Raw genomic sequence first — 21,962 nt, forward strand, 5'->3', positions numbered from 1 at the left:
TAATATGCTGAACTGTGAGTTCAGATAACTAATTATTCTAGAAAGGATTAATGATTCCACTAAGACCTACAGAAAAGCTGTGGGAGGTTATGCTACAGGGAAAAACATCTTTCAGTTCACTCCATGAACAATAGAGAGCTGTTGCAGGAGAGAAGTCCAGAAAGTAAGGCAAGCAGCTGTTCCATTTGCTGATCATCCAAACTCAATAGAGAATTACACTAGGAAGGCAAATCAAATAATACCTGTGTTGAACCTTTAATAAATTCCACAGACGGCACTCCAATTCTGGATGTTTGTTAGCCTTGAAATAGAAATGATATGGGGGAGCAGAAAAGTGCTTCCAACTAGAACAAATTACTAGTATGTAGGAAGCCTAATTCAGTACATATGTACACATTAGTGGTACTGGACATTTAGTTCAGAGTCTGAAGAATACTGGCAGTAATTTGTCATTTGTTGGGCAACGCACATTGCCCTTTGGCAGAGAAGACAGGATCCTTGGGGATAGGTCAGCAAGACCAAAGGAATCTCTTTGATGAAGATGTCCTTAGATTGAATTCTTTTCTAGACAAGCAAGGATGTCAACATAGCTAATGATTAGAGCTGGTCAAAATTATTAGGGTGGAGGGTTGGGATTGGCAACTCCCACCTACTATTGTTCATCAGTATTTCAAATGCTTTCAAACTTTCTCACCAGCTTTGTTGACAGCCTATCTTTGAGAGATTTGGAGGGATATGGCCCTAACCCTAGTATATGACCTTGGTTGTAAATTGTATATTGATTTATATATTATTAAAGAAATAGAAGGTGCAGTCAGTGCAGCAGATGTGCTTCCCCAGCGGGGCTGATGGCCTTGCTGGGTCCCTGGACACAGTGGGAGGGGGCAGAGCCTCAGGCAGATGGGGTGGGGTGGAAGTGGGGATTTAAAGGGCCCGGGGCTGATCACTGGCCCCCACGGGCAATTGCCCCTTTCCTCCTCCTGCCATGCCCCCTCGCCCTGCTCTTCAGCGGGTCTTCTCTTCCCTTGCCAGGAGGGGGAAGGTAACATTTCAGTCAAAATATCCAAGTGTTTCACTTCATATTTCAATTCTAGAAAAATGTGTAAAAGCTAGAAGTGAAATGGGACCACAAACACCACAGCACAAGAAGAGACTTTTTTCTGTTGTCTAATGTGAAGGGTCGCTGAGGGCCCAGCTCACCTCATGTGAGTGCTCCTACTTAGTTCTAAACATGGTTAAATACTGTATAGCAATTACTTTCAGGTAGACATGTAGTACAGATGATTAGAATAGGCATTACATGAAGTATCAAGATATTTTCAGAAAATTTTTAAAAATTCCTATAGGAGACCAATCTTAGTAGTACTCCACCAGAGCTACTTGAATGTTCAAATGACAGCCATCTAGCTCACCCTGGGGGGAACAATTTTCAGATAAATCCTTCCAGTGACTTGTAGGGTATAGCACTTACCACAGCATCTTTCTGCATATAAAAACATATCCCTAGAGACAGTTATATATGGTGGTAGAATGGACAAAACTTTCTCGTAATCTGAGAAAAGGTGAGACTATAAACAAGGAGAAATGTTAGGAAAAGGATTTAGCTCAAGTTAATTGAGTGCAGGTACACTATTTAAAAAAAAACCCCACACATCTTCAAATACAAGTCCTTTTTTTAGGAGCTAAGCCTGCCTCTTATTGGACAGTACTATTTTAATGGGAAGAACAGAGTATGAGTCTAGTTAGGAGTATTAGAATGATGAGGCTGCAAGAAACTTCTGTGATGATAGGAGTGGTGTTGGTTGTAGGCAATGTAGCACTATTACATGTAATACATTATGGCGTTCTGTGTTTAATAGGAGAGAGATCTTTGGAAACCAGAGATGTGGCACTGAGAAAATAGCAATGAATTTGCAACATGAAACACTAAAAATCAAGTCAGATTTTTGGGTTGCATACTATACACAGAATCAATGCATTGCAAGAAGGTAACAGCCCTTCTCTATAAAGCTGACTAGTGAGATTGTGCTTTGCAGTGATGACTAAGGGGAGATAGAACAGTTCACAGATAACTATAAAGATTGTTCCATAGGGTATTTCTAGATGGAAAGGGATGAATATCAGAAAATGTTACTTAAAAAGGGGGTCTCTAAATCTGTTGAACAGTCTTATCTATAAATCTGCAAAATACCCAGAGGAGACAGTGGAAGCATCATTGCCTAAGTTATTTACCAATGGGCAAAGCACTGGACAACATACCATAGAGTAGTCTTACAAAATTTACATAAAAATGGAATGACATAGGCACAAAATGAGCTCTGTCACCCTTAGAAAACCGCAATCACGAAAAGAAAAAAATATGCAGGGTTGGGGGGAATCAAAGGAAAGATAAACTGGGTGATTCTATCATTATTCCCAGAGCCGTCCTTACCCATATGCATAGGGCACCCGGAAATCTGGGGCACCACCTGCCTCTTCCTCTCCCTGTTCTGTGACTCTGCTTCCTCCCAAGAGAATCTAGTTAACGTAAAAGTGAAAAAGTTTGCTAGATCTATTAGCAGAACGTTGAACCTGTGAAAGAGCCATGCAAGGGGTAATGAAGCCATTCAACAGGCATTTGCCAATTCCAGGTATCTACTGTCAGTGTCTGAAGTTAGTGTGTTAGTTTACAGGGCCTTAATTTAAAAATTGTTTTAAAATACTTCATTAGTGTGTTGCTGAAGATTTAAAAAACTCATCTCTTAAAAAAATCATTGTGTCCCCTGCTCCCAGCTGCCATCGGGCAAAGGGGCACCCGTTTAATGTTACAGTGTATATCCTAAGGATAGTGATAGAGATGTAGCCGTGTTAGTCTGGTGTAGCTGAAACAAAATACAGGACTATGTAGCACTTTAAAGACTAACAAGATGGTTTATTAGATGATGAGCTTTCGTGGGCCAGACCCACTTCCTCAGATCAAATAATGGAAGAAAATAGTCACAACCATATATACCAAAGGATACAATTTAAAAAAAAAATCATTACAAAGATAGCTTCCCCAATTATCACCTCTAATACTATTAACTCACAGATATTTCCCCTTCCCCACCTCTAATATCATTAACTCACTGGCATTCACCTTCCTTCCCTCCCCCCCCCCCACATCCCCCTTCTGTTCTGTAATGTGATTTGTCCTTTTCATGTGTGTTCATTTTTTTTTTAAATTGTATCCTTTGGTATATATGGTTGTGACTATTTTCTTCCATTATTTGATCTGAGGAAGTGGGTCTGGCCCACGAAAGCTCATCATCTAATAAACCATCTTGTTAGTCTTTAAAGTGCTACATAGTCCTGTATTTTATCCTAAGGATGACACTGATTATTCCCTAAAGTTAGATTAACTCATGTTCTTGTAAACTGAAGGAGTACATTCTTTAAGTTTATGTTCTCTAAGGCTATGTCTACACAGCAGCATTATTTTGGAATAGCTGATGTTATTCCAAAATAACATAGTCTGTGTCTACACAGCAAGCAGTTATTTCAACATCATGTTGAAATAATGTCGAGCTAGAGGACTTCTTACTCTGACTCTTGTAATCCTCATTTTATGAGGAATAAGGGAAGTTGGAGGAAGAAATGCTCTAACTCATGCATCCTGCTGTATAGACAGCACCAAAAGCCAAAATAAAGTATTTATACTTCAGCTATGAAATTGACGTAGCTCAGGTTGTGTAGCTTATTTCAGCTTTAGCCCTGCTATGTAGATGTACCCTAGCAACTATTCTCATCTATAATAACTAATAATCAACTTTCAGATTTATTTCAATAGATTGGTAACATTTAAAGCTGTAAACAGCGTGAGATTTGCTTACTTGGAAAATTACCTATACCCCATCACAACAGTTCTAACCTTTGTGAAGTCACTTGCTGCTTGCTTCGAGGTTGAATATATCTACAGTTGGTGGTTGGGTACTTGGGTTGTCCAGTAAGGTTGCAAAATCAATGAGGCTATGTCTATACTAAACAAAAGATCAACGCCATGTAGGTTATTCTCCCGGCATTTGATTTAGTAGGTCTAATAAGGACCCACTAAATCGAATGCTGAGAGCACCCCCGTCCACTCCTGAACTCCACCCAGTAGAGTTTCTCCAGTCGACCTCCCCCTGTGGCGACTCTGGAGAAATGCGGCTTAAGGTGAGTTGACTCCAGCTATATTATTTACATAGCTGGTGTTACATATCTTAAGCCAACATTCTGGTTTAGTATAGACCTGCCATGAGATACAGGGCAGTGTGGATTTGTTTTTTTGCGTGCTTGTGGTTGTAGTTTTTCTTTATTTTTAAACAAGTCCAATGGCCACAACTTCATTATAAGCCTTTTGTACCTGGTTGTAAATTGTACTCCAGTATAGTTGACTCTCTCCTCTATTCTTTTGTATTGTGTCTCCTGCCTCATTACTGACTGGCCTATTCTGTCATTTGGCTGTAAAGTAGAAGTCCTACTTGACTAGAAATATCAGTAGAGTTGCATAAAATATATGTTGTGTTTGAAAGAAGTCAGGTATGCTTCTCATTTGATATCTTTCTTCTTACAGGAATTGACAGAAGAAGGCCTTCCTTTCCTTATACTTTTCCACATGAAAGACGATTTGGAGAGTTTAGAAAAATTCCAGCAGGAAGTGGCACGACAATTAATAAGTGAAAAAGGTCACTAATTATTGTTGCTTTCCCTTGTCTCTTTCTAGGCATCAAATTCTAGTACTGCATAAATAGTCAGAGAAGCACTCTAATTTTAAAGCTCTTCAAGGCAAGGAACGGTGTTTACCTCTATCGTGCTTAACACCAAGAGGCCATGGACTTATTGACTCCTCTGGGCACTACTGAAATAGAAACATACATTAATTATAATAAACAGTTCCTTCGGACATACTTTTATTTTATATATGTGATTCTTGAATTTGAACTTATATGACCCATAAACTTCGAAATTTTAATCTCTATTTTATTACAGCCAAAATAATTTCTCAGAAAATGTTTAGCTTTTAATGTGTTTGGCTTGATTAAATTAATTCCTTCTAAATTAATTCCTTCATCAGTGTTTGTTACTGTAATGTACCTAATTCCACAGCTTTTATTCATAAATTTACTGGAACATTAACATTTTCACATTCAAATTTCTAATGTAAAGTTTGGTCTGTGTTCTCATTTTTAAGGTACAATAAACTTTCTGCATGCTGATTGTGATAAGTTCAGACACCCACTCCTCCATATTCAGAAGACTCCAGCAGACTGTCCTGTTATTGCTATTGACAGTTTTAGGCACATGTATGTCTTTCCAGACTTCAATGACTTAGCGTAAGTAAACTCTTCCTTTCTTTTGCCAGTCACATCTTCTTGAGGGAGTACAGGGGCTGTGTCAAAGAAATAAATTTGTTTGAACACTGTAAACAATATTACATGACATGAAATAGATAAATATTTTATTAGCTGAGGGCGGGGGTGTATGATCCAGGATCAGATCTTCAGCAGATGTAAATCATTGCGCTATCTAACGTCAGTGGAGCTATGTTGATACATATTAGCTGAGAATCTATCCCTGAGTCTTTAAATGCTGCTGTTCTTGATTTTGTTTCAATTTCTAGTTTTCAATTATTTTCACATTTCTTAGTACCATGGTAGCTTTAATGCCAGGACAGAAACATTAATTTACTTTGGAATGTTTTTGAGCAGTGAATAAAATATTTAATGGATCTATTATAAAATTAATATGTATAAAATATTCAGTGGTAAGAATCTTGAATTTGTCATCATCTGTTTTTCTCTTCTGTAACTTTGACGTTCCTGAGCTTGTCATGAACTATTGGTGGGGAAGCTCTTATTACGTGAATTCCCACCAGATATTCTGTGGAATATGACTGATTGTTGTGATAATATTTGCCTAAAATGTATAAAATAGATGGAGTATCAACTTTTAATCTTTACTCTGCGGTTTTTCCTAAATACAGTGGTATTTCTAAATAGATGGTTTGGGGCCTACTTCAGGAACCATGGGGTTTTTTTTCTCTCTCTCTCTCACTCCCTCACTCTTAAAGCCACAACAGTGGTCAGCAAAAATGCATGTGGTAGATCCTCCTCAGTTGAATACAGAGGCAGGCAGTAGACTAGAGCATCCCCCAGGAGGGGCCTCACTAGAAAGCCTTTCTTGTAGCCCACTGGCTGAAGGGACAGGGCTGATTATTTATGAGAAGTGGTTGTTTGATAATAAAAATCCTTATTTTGCTGGAGATTTTCTGGGGACTTGTTGCTTTCTATTCTTGCATTGTTGCTTTCAGTAACATCCAGAGTTCCTGTTTGGGTGCATCTTTATACATTATAAATTGCTATAAATAAATAGGTCAGCATAACATTTATGAAAACAGAATGGTTTTTATTGAATTATACCACACCCATCTACCTTGCCCTCTGCATCACTGTGAGCTTTTGCATATTATGTTGTCAAAATCTGATGAAGGGCACCTGTCCCTCTACAACCTTGCATAGTGAGGAAACTGTATAACTTACATTGAATTGCTGTCACAAAACCATACTTTTTCTTTATTCACTGTTAGCTTCATTGTTCATCTACTGTACCTGTTTAGCATTAGATTTGTTGTCTGAGGAGCTGAGTTGTACTGTTTTGGACAGCGTAGACACACAGTCAGTGCTTAATGAATAGAAAATAATTTATGCCCCAAACTTATTCAGTACCCACTCCATAAGTAGGAAAATCTAAGTAAGGGTTAACTGCAGCAGCCTTTTTCTTGCATAGGTAAGGTTTCTGCTTTTCCAGAGATCCCATATGAAAACTTGTGTGAGGGCTCTCCTGCTACCAGGTGTGCAATTTTGAATAAGAACGGCCGTGCTGGGTCAGACCAAAGGTCCACCTAGCCACTGTTCTGCCAGGTGCCCCAGAGGGAATGAACAGAACAGGGAATGAGACACCTGTACAAACTCTTCTAAAGGGAGATGATGTTTTGATGCTAAAATGACTGTCAAGTCTGAGCTTGTTTTCTAGAATTTTGGCACTATAGAGCAGACCTCCACTTATGAAAACTATCATAGTTCCATTGAAAGTTGTATTCAATATAACATTTCAAAAGTAAATGGAAATATGGAAGTCTTGTCTCTTGATGATGATAGATGCCATCACATGTCACAGTGATCATATTGCCAAGTGTGTTGACTGGATAATCAGGTTTTGATTTTACTTGAGTGCATGCACACAGCTGCACAACTACTTTGGACTCAGTAAGCAGTAATACTATTCACTTGCTTGATTCCCATTGTATCTATTCAAGCTTTAACATCTACTGCAAGCCTTGTTGGAAAGATTGTGTTGAGCATCAGTTCTGATGTTAGACAAATGTAACCCAAATTTAAAAAGCAAAAGTGCAAAAATTGCAAACATTGCAATTGCTCACCGTCTGAAGTTATTAGGACTAGACTTAATGGAATCTACTAGCAATGATGACCACAGGCACCATGATTGCTTGTACTGTAGACTCCATGGAACGATGTAAACATTGCAGTAAGGCTTCCTCACCTCTCAGCCACCAGCGTGTCTCATTCTGGAGCTCCACTCTGGTGTTGCAGCTGAGTTTGGCAGGAATCTGGTGATCATTGCCGCCACCTCCCTCAAATACCAGCAGGTTTATTCTTAAAATAAGGGAGATACTCATTTCGTGCAGTAACGACTATTCTTCGAGATGTGTGTCCCCGTGGGTGCTCCACTGTAGGTGGCGGGTCACCCCTCCCTTTCAGTTCCTCTCTAACCGCCCTCATCAGCGGACGGAGCTTCAACATCTCCCCTCAACCTATTACCTCATACAGTGCTTCATAATTTACAGTTAGTTACCTTTAATAGTTTTCCAATAGTTAGCTTAGTAGTTTATAAGTAATTTCCTTCGTTTATTTTACCAAAAAAAAAAAAAAAAAAAAAAAAGAGTAGTTTTCTCTCAGGGGATTTTAACTTCCTCTGCCGCTCCGGAGTAGGATGAACCGCACTTTTGTTGGCTCTTCCCAGTTCTCAAAAACTAAGAAATGGGATAAAGTAAAATACAAAAGGGACATAAAGCAATATCACAGACAACTCAGTATGTCAAGCGCCTCGGGCTTCAAAAAATGTGAGGAGTGCCAAGAGCCGAGCCTATGGCCAGTACCAGATAGCCACTCACTATGCATACGGTGTTTGTGGGAAACCCATACACTGCAGAAATGCAAGCATTGTTCTTCCCTCACGGTCCCAGGCGACCCATCACCTACAGTGGAGCACCAATGGGGACATCACTCGAAGTAGTAATATTATGGTCAGATATTACAACCATTAATGCATTTTGATTATGTCGAGGCTGATTCCCCACTCTGGCACAATAAATTCAGAAGTGGGGGCCTGAAAAAGTACCACAAAACCTTCTTTCCAGGCTTTGGTATAAAGCTTCCCCCCAAAAACTTAAAAACCTAGATTTGGGGCATAAAAATCCGCTGCCACCATCCAAGTAATGGTAAGAAAACCAGAAAAGAGATCACTTGGAAAATCTCAGCCCTAAAGTAAAACCAGGACACACAAATTAACCAATACCAGGTTAATAAAAAAGAACTTTTATTATCACCACAATACTCCTGTTACAAGCTTAATGACTGGATGGAAATGTCACCAATTAATATACTCATGGGGGACTCCCATGGGCCAAAAACTTAGTTACAAAGGAGAGGAAACCCCATTTTTAAATGCACAGACATCAGATTCCCATTCCCAAACCATAAAACAATAAAACCTAATGGATTTATCCAAACTTTACCCTACTTACAGATAGTGAAGAGTGTTTTCTTGGAGAGAGACATGTTGTCTGTCCTCCTCAGTATCTGGAGAAAAACTGCCCAAGGACAAAGGAAGGAAAAACCACAAATTGCTTTGTCCCAGTTTGAAATTTCTACCTGCATTGGCTAGGTACAGTTAACCCCTTAGACTCCAGGCTGCTGCCATCCCTCATGGTCATGACAGATTAACTAAAAGCATTTCTAGTGAGATCCTAAAACTGTTTGTACTACACATACTGTTTAGTCTTATTAATATTTTGTGCAGAGTAGCATGTTCACAGCACGCACACTTGGTTTTTAACAAACACTTTGAAAGCAGTTTGCATTAGAGTAATGGTTTAAATGTAATCATAGCTATAATATCATATGTACATAATTATCAGTTCATAAACAGCCCCATAGGCTCAAGTTAAAGTTCAGAGATATTTAAATATGTCAGAAGTGACTTGGCAAATAGTGAAATGTCTCCTAATTTGTTTTTATAAAATACAAGGTAAAATCTTAAAGCGTCTCAGTAATTTGCAAAGCCCAGTTATTTTGTTTGCTGGGGTCTAATTTTTAGAGAAGAACTTCTCCAAGGACAGAGTGGAAAACTACCCTTGCCTTCATACTTATGCCCTTTGGCCTTCCAGCTACATCAATTTCTGCCATCAGGTTTGGAGTGATAGCGAGATTGCTTAACATGCAGCCTCACTTTTCAGATAGGAGTCAAGTTGTAAGAAGTGGTTGAACTGCGGACTTGATTCTAAGGCTATGTCTACACGGCAGAGCTATTTCAGGATACTTTTGGTATCCCAAATTAGCTATTCTATGTCTTTTGAGCAAGCCCAATTATTTTGAAATATAATGGTCTCACTATTCTGATGTTTCTGTAAACTTCATTGCACGAAGAGGAAGGGACATTTTGGAATAGCACTCTATTTTGAAATTAACTCTAAGCTATGCAATTTGTGTAGCTCAAATTGTGTAACTGACTTTGAGCTCTGGGTGCAGTGTAGGTGCACCCTGGCTTTCAAACATTCAAGTGAAAGGAGAATCCAGCCAGCTCTGCTAATTGGAAACATAACAAATTTCAATAACAATTTGAGAACTGTGTGTACAAAATTCTTCATCAAAGCTTGTTTTGTTTTAAACCAGCTCTAAAAATTAGTGGAGGAAATCTTTTCCCTCTATAATGTGTCTCCCACTGTTTGGCTACGTCTGCATGGCAGTGTTATTTCAGAATAACTGATATTATTCCAAAATAACATAGTCCGCAGCTACACTACAAGCAGTTATTTCAACATAATGTCAAAATATTGTTGAGCTGGAGGACTTCTTACTCTGGCTCCTGTAACTCTCATTTTAGAAGGAGTAAGGGAAGTAGGAGGAAGAGTAATCTATCTTGGACTTCCTGCTGTGTAGACAGCGCCAAAAGCCAAGTTAAGCTATTTCAACTTAAGCTACTCAATTGATGTAGCTCAAGTTGTGTAGCTTATTTTGGCTTTAGCCCTGCTGTGTAAATGTGCCCATAGTCATTATAGTGGGATAGATTACCAAAAAAACCCAAAACAAAACACCTTTAACCCCAAATATTTGCAATATTTTAGAAAACATAAAATGTGAGATGAAGGATCCATGCTTTACTAGCCACGTTATGTCAGCGTGCGTGTTCCTTGACCACTGTGGGGGGAGTGAAGTTACTCTGTGCCTTGCAGCGGATGCACTCTTCTCACAGAAAAGCACTTGGTTTAAAGAAAACTGTTTCAGTGGAAACAAAATATTTTTCTCCTGTTCTGGGTGAGAGGAGAAACAGTAAAACTCCCAACAACAAGGAAAGCCTTCACAAGCAAAGGACTTGCCCTGGCAGATGGCCAGTGCACAATGCGGTCCAATGGTGAGAGGCCCAGTTGGGATTCTACCAGCTTCCAGAATTGGACTAGAATGAACATGCCTTCCCCTCTTCAGGGACACAAGCACACATCTCCCCCACTGACATGTCATAAGGAAAGAGAATCATGGCAGAACAACCTCCAGTAGCCATGTTCATAAACCTCTAGATACACATGTCTTCAGACTCTTCAGTTTGAACTCTGGATCACGTTTCTTCTGCTTGACTGGCCGTTTGTTCCAGCCTCCTCTCTCTGCCTCTCTCACAGCATCTCTGCCGCCAGCCTCACTTTCCTCACCTTCTGTGCTCTCCTTCATCCTTCCTGCCTTCTTCTCTATATCCTTCTTCCTGTCCTTGCCTCACTGTCCTGTTTCTTCTTGGTGTTTTGTCACTTTTTACCTCATACATTCTGCATTCCCCTCTCCCCAATTTTAACCCTCCGAATATATTAACTATAACAAGCCATTGCTCTAATAGCATTTAACACAATGGCCCCCAATCCTGGCTGGGGTCTCTAAGTACTACTGCAGTATTAATGTATGGTTCAGATAGTGTTGTAACCTAGATCTTATACAGTGCTTTTCACCCATAGATCTCAATGAATTTTGAAAGGGATATGGAATGCAGTGAACGCCAAAGTCTGACCATTCATAAATTATCTATGGCATAGCATACACGGTGCTCATGTCGTAATGTGTGAGCTAATCTTTAGCACTTACGAGATCAACTGTTCATTTTAAGCATTGTAGAACATCTGACCTTTCAATTGTCTGCTATACTTAACACTTTGTTGGGGTGACAGTAGATGATCTCAGATTAAATTTAAATTGATATCCCTCGGTGTTTATCTCTGGTGTATGTGCAATTATTCTCACATTGCAGAACCTTTCAAAGACATTTTGTCAATACTGCTACCTGACATCTGTTTGTATTTGTAAACTGTGCACTTGGAACCTGCTATTTTCTTCTTTGGTGTGGTTAGTGGGGAGCTGAAGTGAGTATACAATGAAGTTATAAGCTAGGACAACTCAGCGGGAATTATTGAAGGAAAGAAATACTTGCTGTGCCTTCAGGGGATAGCGGAGAAGAAAAACTAGTAGGATTGTTTAACACAAGCATACCATCCAGTTAACTTTCTATCACAAATTAATCGCTTAAAGTGACCATACTGTATCTAGTAGACAGGAGAAATGGGGGCTATTCTATAAACAATATACTTTATTTTCTATTTAAGATTGTTTATTTATCATGTTTATTGGGGGGGGCTTGTTTCAGAATTCCAGGTAGACTCAAACAATTTGTACTAGATTTGCACTCCGGAAAATTGCACAGAGAATTTCATCATGGCCCAGATCCAACTGATGTAGCACCTGGTCAGGTAAGACTTACAGAAATGTATGGATTTGTATCCGGCTGTTTGGGCAAACCATTTATTCTTTCTCAGCATGAAAAAACATGCTTTCACATTAGCTTGGTCTGTAAGTAAGAAGAGAAATCTGTTTACGGAAAATAAGTGAGTAGCCTTATCAACCTAGCAATATTTTAAAATGATACATGCCAGTGTTGATAAATCTCAGAACATAATTAATTTAAGAAAAATCCCATGTTTTTGTGTTCTTTCTGAACAAGAAAAAAAAATGAAATGTTCATTTCTTTTTATGGAAACCCTTCATTTTTTAAAATGAATATAATACCACTAATTTTGTCACCTGGGTTTAACTGTTTTGTTACTTGAAACATTTTAAATTGAACTGGCATTGTTCTGCTGGTGTGGATGTGTAATCCATTTTAACAATTCAGTGATTGAAAACAGTATGGCCTAAAAAAAACAAAACAAATTGTTTATGAGCTCTCTTTGCCATATTACATGAAGTTGTATGGAATCCATTTTTACTTTGTCTGAAGTCCATGTATATTTTCTTGTAGAGTAGTAGTAATATAATGTAAGGTTGTCAAATGATTTTTAAAAATCCCAATTAATTTTAAGATAAAAATATAATCATGATTAATTGCCATTTTAATAGTTCTTGTAAACAATAATAGAATGCCCATTTAAATTTATTTTGGGTGTTTTCTACATTTTCAAATATATTAATTTCAGTTGTAACACAGAATGCTAAGTGTACAGTGCTCACTTTATATTATTTTTTATTTACACTGTAAAAAGAAAGATTTTCAATTCACCTCATATAAGTACTATAGTACAGCCTCTTTATCATGAAAGTGCAACTTACAAATGTAGAAATTTTTTTCTTACATAACTGCACTCAACATAAAACTTTAGAACCTACAAGTCTAAGCATGAAGGGACATGTGAATGTTTAGTGTATTTGGCATGTAAAAAGCTTTCAATGTCAGCTACAACAATGCCAAGCAAATGCCATTTCTCACTTTAAAGTGACATGGTAAACAAGAAACAGAAAGCATTATCTTCTATTAATGTAAACAAACATGTTTGTCTAAGCGCTTGGTTGAACAAGAAATAGGACTGAGTGGACTTGTATAATGTGAATTGAATACAGCAAAGCACTCAGTTCTTCAGTCCATTCACTAGGTGCACATGGGACAAATCCAGCTTCTACTCCAAGCTTCTTTACCAATTTATCTTTACCCCACGGGAAGTTTCAAGAATATGCTAACCTGGTAACTGATGTGAGCATAATATTCTTTTGCCACATATCTATTAATATTTTGCATCAGAGGAGCTCAACACACTTTACAAGCATTAATTAATTAACCCTGACAACACTATTGCAGGTATGGAAATCGTAAGACACTAAGTGACTTTCCCACATTTGAAAGGAAGTGCTGTATGTAGCAGAGTTGAAAAGAGGACTCAAATCTGACACACAAGCTTGTGTTTTAGCCATGAGACTGTAATTCCCTTTCTATCTAAATAGCTGTTCAACATATTTTTTTCAATCTGTTAGGACTTCTTTTTTTTTCTCCTGCTCTCTCTACTTCTCCGGTTGTTCTGAGCAAATTGATCTATTTAAGCTTGAGTTATTTTTATGCATCTGTGCCAATTTGTGTGGCCCAGATGTACAATGGTTCAGTTCTCAGGTTCAGCATACCTCAGTGATGGTCACATGGTTTTTCATCCCCTGCAATACTGGGGCATGCTGACAACTGGTGCAAGAAAACTGAGCTACACCAGGGAATCCTCCACTGTCACTTTGAGCAGTTTTACAGTCATTTTTTCTGACACTTTGCTGGTACAAAGTGACCTATGCAAGACTAAGGATCAGGTCCCAGATGCTTAACTCAAACATGTGTCACTGAGATGTGGGGAGTCACTTGGCCCTGCACCCCCATCCTCGTTCAGATGTGACTTTCAGCCAGCAGGTAGAAGAGAGGGTTTATTAGTCAACAGGGACACAGCGTAGAACAGACTTGTCAGCACCGTACAATCAATACAATAGGAGTAGCAGTCAATACAATCCAGCTTGGGGTGAGGGGGCCTCAAAGCCAAAGACCGCCTTCCCAAGCCAGCCGAGACTAACCCACCAGTCCTCCAATCAGGCCCCTCCTCTGGTTTTTGTCCTGATTTCTGGGCAAAAGGTGTCACCTGTGCTCCCTCCCTGCTCAGGTTATGAAGGGCAATGGCCATTATGTACATGTAAGAGGCTGACATAGCCTCTCTAAGTGAGTCATGCCCGAAATTCCCATCATCATCTAGATATTAGTGCAGTACCCCAGGAAACTGAGGCATACACACAGGTTTACTGTAAGACAATAGAACTCACATGCAGCATAACAAGGTGAATAAAATCCTGAGATTGTCACACCTCTCCCTCCTTTGAGACTGAACTGAGGGGGGGGGGGTCTCTTAGCCAGTGACCTTCAGGCCCCTCTCTCTCCACATCAGGGCATTGTCTATACCATTAGCACGTCCCTTACCAGGAACCACCTCCATGTCATAATCCTGCAGGAGCAGACTCCACCTCAGCCGCTTGGCACTGCACCAAATGAAAGGAGTCAGGGGAGGGTGGTGACTGTACACCAGGAATTGTCTCCCAAATAGGTATGACTGCAGCTTCTTAAGGGCCTACACCATAGCCTGGCATTCCTTTCCTATGGCTGCATAGGTTTGTTCCCAAGGTTACAGCTTCTTGCTCAAGTACGCAATTGTGTGTCTTTCCTCTTGTCCACCTGCATTAGTACTACATTGTCGAAGTCTGGGTTTATCAGCACTGGGGCCCTGGCCAACATCTCCTTCAACACACACACAGTGCGACTGGCACTGCTCGGTCCAGACTAGGGATGTTAACTAGTGATTTATTTACTAGTCGATGGAATTTCCATCGACTACTCAACTAGTCGACAGGCACTTCCGCATTCCTCCTTTGAAATGTACAAGAACCTCAGCAGGGGCTCTTGTGAATTTCAGAGTTGGAATGCCGCGGGGAACCCAGGACCAGTGGGAAGTCCCACGGACTCTGGGCTTCACGCAGGTGCTTCTGCTTTGAAATGTACAAGAGCCCAGCACAGGATCTTGTGCATTTCAAAGCAGAAGCGCCCGCATGGAGCCTGGGGTCAGCGAGGGATCCAGGCTCCATGCTGTGCTTCCTTTTTGAAATGCACAAGAGCCCCTGCTGAGGACTCTTGTATATTTCAAAGCTAGCACACCACACTGGGCTGGCTCCTGCTTTAAGCAGCTATTCCCCACCTTATGGCCCAAGTAAAATACCTCTGCCATTCCCACCTTGCACTTCCCAGCTTTTATAGTTAGCCCAGCCCCCTGAAGTTGGTTCGGCAGTTGGTTTGCCTGGGACACATGGGCCCAGGTCTGGCTAAAGACACAAATAACAATGTATGTCAGAACAAAACTCCATCCCTCTCAGCAGCTGATCCACCAAATGCTGGAAGGTGGCAGGTGCCCCCTTGAGGCCAAAAGGCAGGACTAGGAACTCACAGCACATTTCAGTCTGGCATCTGGATCCAACAACACATGGTGAGGTCCATAGTAGTGAGGTAGCGAGCAAGTCCACGCAGCTTGTGTAGGAGTTTGTTGGGCCTAGGCATACGGGGTAGGCCTTGGCCATAGCAAGCTTCCAATAATCCACATAAAACCAAACTGACCTGTTCTTTTTGGGGACCAACACCATGGGGAGGACCAAGGGCTAGAGGATGATTGGATCACCCCTAGAAGCCAGCATGTCCTGGACCTCTCTTTCTAGGTCCTGGGCCATTTTCCCTGTGGCTCTGAATGGGGAGCATCTCCCAGGGGTGTGAGTATCCATCTCTATCCGGTGACTGTGGGGCGGTGTTTGGAGAGTCACTGTTCCGGAGTATGACTGGGAAAGCATGTGAGGGGACATTGGTTTGGATGTTAATTGACTTGATTATTTCCTGGATTTTTAGTGAGTGCCTTGACACTTGAGCAAATTTTAGTCAATATAGATTTTAGCATGGACATTTCACAGATGTTTTAAATACACATTGGTATTGATAGCTGGGAGCCTGCAAGGGAACAGGTGTCTGCAGTGTTGGGAGCTGAGGCACAAGCAGTGGAGTAGAGTTGGGGAATGAGGATGAAATGGGAGCATGAGAGGAAGAAGCAAGGCTTTACGAGGGTGGCTGTTACGGGCAAGCTTGGCTGAGCTCCTTGCTACTTCCCTGGATCCTGCTGTATATGTGCATACAGCCAGCCCTGCTGCCAACTTTCATGGCCTCCCTCTAATCTTCCTTCCCCATTCCATGAAAACATATGTATACTATTCACATACGTGCAACCGGTGTACTTACATAGATGGTACAAATGCTGGATTAACCGTGAGGTGTATATTTCTCCACATACAGGTGGCCTTTGAATTTTCTGTATAATTTGTGAGTTATTTCTGCATATATTTTTTAATAAAAATGTTTGCACTTGTTTGAAATTAGCCAGACTGCCATTGGCACATCAGCAGAGGGAGGAGTCTCCACTTGATTTGGCACAGCCAGTAGTTAAATGTCTTTTTGAGAAGAGTCACTTTTGCCATTATTTGTCATAACTGAAAACTTACACAGCAGCAGGTAGCCAACACATAGACTCTTCTCCATAAGCAGCTTTTCTTTTCTTTTACCTAAACAGATGGTATTAGGAATAGATCCTGATGGAAAAGGTTTTATTGATCAGTGAGGTTAGAGCTGCAGATAAAATTTTGATCACCATTGGTCCATTTCTGTGGCATGGCACTAAAGACCATCCCCTTCACTCAACTTTTTCTCCCAATTAAACATTAAAAAAATCCCTAGAAAATGAATACACATACAGCTTTGTTCAGAACTTAGCTGTTCCCTACACACACACACAGTACAGGAAACAAAACCAAGGAAATGAAAAGTTAAGACACCTACCAGTACATATCTTCTGCTCCTACACAAAGCTACACACATCACTATTACTAAAACAATTGTACACATATATATCTTAACTCTGCCCCCTTCTAGATGCCATCCTTCTGTCACCTTCTTTACTGAATTCCCCCTTCCCAACCCACCAATGTCCAGATCTGAGTGTAAATCTCATCTTAATCGTATGTTTCATAGATCTTTCTATGGAACAAGCCTTCAGGTATCTTCCTCTCTATTGTATAGACTCCGTGTAAAATGGGACTGTTGCAATGTAACCATCTCAACAAAGTACTGAGAAACAAATTATATGATCACGTTTGCTTTATAGGATGGTCTTGTGGTTTCCTTCTCCAAAGGAAAATATCCATACTATTCAGGATTGCATATGTATTATGTTTGAGGTCAGAGTGAAGATTTCACATTTACTGTACTGGTGAGGAACGTGATGTAAATATTGTTACTGTACACACTGGTCATAGGAGGATCAGAATCTGTCTAGGTTAATGTGTGGTAGTGAATATATGTTAAAGGAGGAAATGTTAATGAGGTATTTTGATGTTAAGGGTCCGTGTAGATGGGCTTTTTCTTTTAAGCAACCTTAAACGTTTTTTTTTAAACCAGATTATTTCTCTGAGGATATTAACAAGAAAGGAAGTTCATTCCAGTTTAAGAAACTTACTACTGTTGGGATTTTTTAAAAATTGCTTACAAGAAATTAAGACTAAAGAATATCTTTACATAATGAAAACATACTTTTGTGTTCTTTTTCAGCCAATTCAAGATTTAGCAAGCAGCCCACCAGAGAGTTCATTCCAGAAACTAGCACCCAGTGAACATAGGTACACCTTATTGAGAGAAAAAGATGAACTTTAAAAACTTGAAATAATTTTGCAAGCCTTTCAGACAGCAGCATTGACTTGTGTGGTGGAAATAGTAACCCTATATTTTCATAATTCTGTGTATTTTTATTTGGGATAAACTGAAGAAAAAATTTCCTCCCTGGGCTTGTAAATACATTTGTTTGGTGGGTCATTCTGTACAGCGTCTTTCAAAAGTTATGTTCTTAATGCTATAGTAAAATATCAGAGACCCGTCTAGACTTTTGATCTAACTCTATTCTGTAAAACTTTTATAATCCAAATGAAGGTGTCATTGCCAGAGACATGCTGTTAACTTGCACTATCCCATTAAATAGGACTTTTGGGTTGTTTTCTGTGTAATCTGGTAGTATGTGCTTTTATTTTCTTCATGTGAATAGTTATGCTGGTACTCATTTTTTTGTCACAGTCTTCTCATCTGGGCATATTCTGGATACTTGGGAGGGAATAAATTAAAGTTTTACAGAATTTTGTGTGGTATCTTACTGTACATATGAAGTATGCACAAGTTGACTCTTAAAAGTATCATGTGGGAAAATCAAGCTGATCTATATGTCTGTATTGCACTTCTCTGATGATCCGGAGTCTATAATACTGCTACATGTAAAAAGTTAAGTTAAAAGAACATATCAAGTTTGCAAAAAGTTCAAGGCCAGAATTAAGGTTGCCCATGCAGTATGATAGTTTTGAATTACATGATCACATACCAGTTTTTTCTGCTGAACCTGAGTTAATTGTGCAGAATGGATATTTTCAATTTGTGGTGATCTAGTCAGTATTCTGTTTAATCCCTCATGTGGCTTGGGCCTACTATATAATCCCTGGTTTGAAGACAGAATTATTTTTCTCAAGGGCTTTTCTCTGGTGTTCATCACTGTAGTGTATAAGTGCTTCACAAAGCTTATTTTCACAATACTCAGGTGACCTGAAGAGAGATTATCCCATTTTATAAATAGGGGACTGAGGCACAGGGATTATGGTCAAGGGTCTTATAATTTTGGGTGCGAAATTTGACATACAGCATCTGCTTTTGTGAGCTTGGCATTATGCGCTAGCACGTAGCACTTCGTATGATCCAAACACAGCGCCCATGGGCTGCAACTGTTGACTGCACAGCACTTCTGCAGATCAAACCCTAGCATCTCAAATCAGACATTCCAAACACCCAGTTAGTGACCACCTGTACAAAGTTCAATGAGTGCTTTGCCTAGCATCGCATAGGAACTCTCTGGCATGCTGAAGGGCCAGTAGTCTGGGCACTCATCTAAGAGGTGGAAGACAAGGATTCAAATCCCTGCTTTGGAGCAAAACATGACTCCCAGGAGGGATGCCCTAAACACAGGACCATTAGCTACAATCAGTGTGTGTCTGTCTGTTTTTCACAAGGGCAGTTTTTGCTTAGGTGCCTAACTCCAGGAGCAGGTTTGTAACTGAATCCGTGAGACAGGTGCATAAGTCCCTTTGTGGATTTGGGCTGTAAGTCTTGCTGCATTCCTATAGACTTATTGGCTAGTTTAGGTAGTTCCTCCCTAGCAGGACTTTTGTGACCTTAGGTGCCTAACTCACCCCCTACAGTACAGAAGGAGCTGGGAGCCCTAATTTAGGGCTGTGCATTTCCCTGGCCAGCAGGACCCACCTGAATTAGATGGTGTAATTCCTAACTTCTCTCTCTGATTGTAGTCTTTATACCCGACAGTTACAGGTTGACTTATGCCTAGAAGCTTGAGGATTTACTTTTATCCTACTTAATGTAACACTGAATGTTTTCTTTAGAAATATTTTGACTCCTACTAAGCTCTTGAGCTCAATAGCTGTCAGTTTCACAGGTGAATTATGCACTCTGTAAGAGGGCAAAAAGTGTTCCCTTATTAGTTACGTTGATTTGCCTGTCATGTTACTTGAATGTTCCTTTAGTCTTGTCTTAGTACGGGTAAACAGAAGCTGCTGATTTACCTGTTCTGTGCTGTTATTTTATGTGTCTCATGTTTCTCCTCTAAACATTCCTACTCTTTTCAATACCTTCTCAAAGAAGTTTTTCCTCTTCAGCTCATGATTTTTGTTGTCAGTTTCTTATCCCCTTTTATGTCTTCCATTTTAGTGACAAGGACAGTATTCCAGCTAAAAGGCAATCCTATGGAGTTATAGACTGGCATTATATTTTTTGTTTCTCTGATTTGTGTCAGTTGCCTAAGCCTCTTTGGAATAAGTGCTGCTTCTTCCCAAACTCACTTACCAAGGATGCCCTGACTAATAAATGTAAACTTTTTATACCATCTTCTTCAATAACTCTGAAATTACTCTGAGCAGACCCTGTATTTCTCCTGTGCAGTTCAGGAGAAACACTTTCTAGGCCTTCTTCTACCTTTGTGTGATTATTACTGACACACAGCATGAGTATGAGTCCTTTTGCCTACCAATCTTGAACGATCCTTCCTTCCTCACGGAAGTCACTGAATACTTCTCCTGGCAACTAAATCCTGTCCCCAGAACCTGCCAAGAGTAGATCCTACCTAAGGGGAGTCTACTCTCCATTCACCTTGGTCTCATCCTACTATAAGGACCAACTGCCTCATATTTGAAAGTTGGTTAGTAAGGTCTACAGTAGCTCTGGTCCATAATATTCCAGTATGTTTTCCTCTATATAATGGTTCAGATACTGTGCTGTAAGCTGCTGTACAGTAAACTTCCAATAAGCCGGCACCTTTGGGAGCCGGGGGGTTCCGGATTATTGGATATGCCGGTGTACCAGAAGGTGGGCTATGATGGGTCTGGGGCGGCGGGGGAGTCAGCAGGGAACTGCACAGCATGGACAGCACTCCAGCTTCCCCAAGTCCACCGCTGCTGAAACCGACCAGCATCGGACTTGGGGAAGCTGGGGGCAGAGCAGCTCCCATTGTCCGGCTGGCCAGAGCACTTCCGGGTTCCAGCTGGTGCAGGACTATCAGGAGTGCCAGACCACTGGATGCCAAATAACTAGAGTTCTACTGTATTAGGCTACGAAGTGCATGAGCTACCTGCACTAAGTATATGCATTTGTCCCTTCAGTACATAGCACTGCATCGTTGCTACATTCTCCATGCAGTAAACAAAGTAGCCCAGACCCTCAATCTCTGGAGTATTTTTTTAAAATACGGTGGCTGATACTGATATGCTTTATTATTTGACTAGAATGTGCCAAGCACCTCACTGGTGCTACAATAAACAGGCAGCAGGGAGTTTACCTCCAGGAACTCCTAACCCAAGGATGGACAGATAATACACAAGGGAAAACAATTACTGCTCACAGTGGTTACATTGTCTGCATGTGCCATTGCTGTTGAATGGATATTAATGTAAAGAAGGAGGCTGAAACATACACAGAACATTATTTTGAAAGATTAAAATAATTACTTGAAAAAAGCAGCAATGCATTGGCTCCTGTAAAGAAAATTCAAGATGCGACCCTAAAACTAATACAGGATCTTCAGAAAATGAAGTAAAAAAATGCCTTAGCTTGTTTGTATTGCAGATATTTCTTAGTGTCCATGGAAAATTAAATGTTAGTTTGGCCACATTTTCCCGTCTATGCAAATAATTTTTTTTTCAAGTAGATGGTTTATAAATCCAATAGTTTTGCAAGTCCTGCTTACATACAAAGTGTAATAAAAGCACAGCTTTTTACCACTTCCAAAATATGAGCATCCGAGGTAACTGATGCAGGAGGTCCTTTCCACTCCACCCGATTCTATGATGTAGACACCTCACCTTAACCTATGAAGTTTTGTCAGTTTGCATTTTAGCAACTTTTTGTTAAAACCATTCTTGCACACACAGACTCAGGGAAGAAAGTCTTAGACAGCATGATTTGAACATCTGCAGTTTGGATTCAAATTTTTATTTTACAAGTAATTAATAAATTATGTAATTAAGAAAGAAATACCCTCTATAGGAAACTTGTGCTCAATCTATTTAACAGTTGCTTACAATATTTAGGCACCAAAACCCATAATCAACCAACAGAAGACAATTATTCCATAGATTATGCCAAATCATTGCTGTACA

At 40.0% G+C, this 21,962-nt stretch overlaps 1 protein-coding gene across 1 annotated transcript in view; it reads left to right on the forward strand.

Moving 5' to 3' along the window:
• ERP44 (endoplasmic reticulum protein 44) overlaps nt 1–18,389 on the forward strand; it is a 113,995-nt gene extending 95,606 nt beyond the window's left edge. Inside the window, exons 9-12 of the mRNA XM_075921597.2 lie at nt 4,574–4,685; nt 5,192–5,333; nt 11,980–12,082; nt 17,815–18,389. Coding sequence (XP_075777712.2) covers nt 4,574–4,685; nt 5,192–5,333; nt 11,980–12,082; nt 17,815–17,916 — 459 coding nt within the window. The 3' untranslated portion in view covers nt 17,917–18,389. The remainder of the gene's footprint in view (nt 1–4,573; nt 4,686–5,191; nt 5,334–11,979; nt 12,083–17,814) is intronic.
• Nucleotides 18,390–21,962: the final 3,573 nt, after the last annotated feature.

The sequence above is a fragment of the Pelodiscus sinensis genome, chromosome 2 (genome assembly GCF_052426305.1).
Source record: "Pelodiscus sinensis isolate ZL-2025 chromosome 2, ASM5242630v1, whole genome shotgun sequence".
In the NCBI taxonomy this organism is placed as follows: domain Eukaryota; kingdom Metazoa; phylum Chordata; order Testudines; family Trionychidae; genus Pelodiscus; species Pelodiscus sinensis.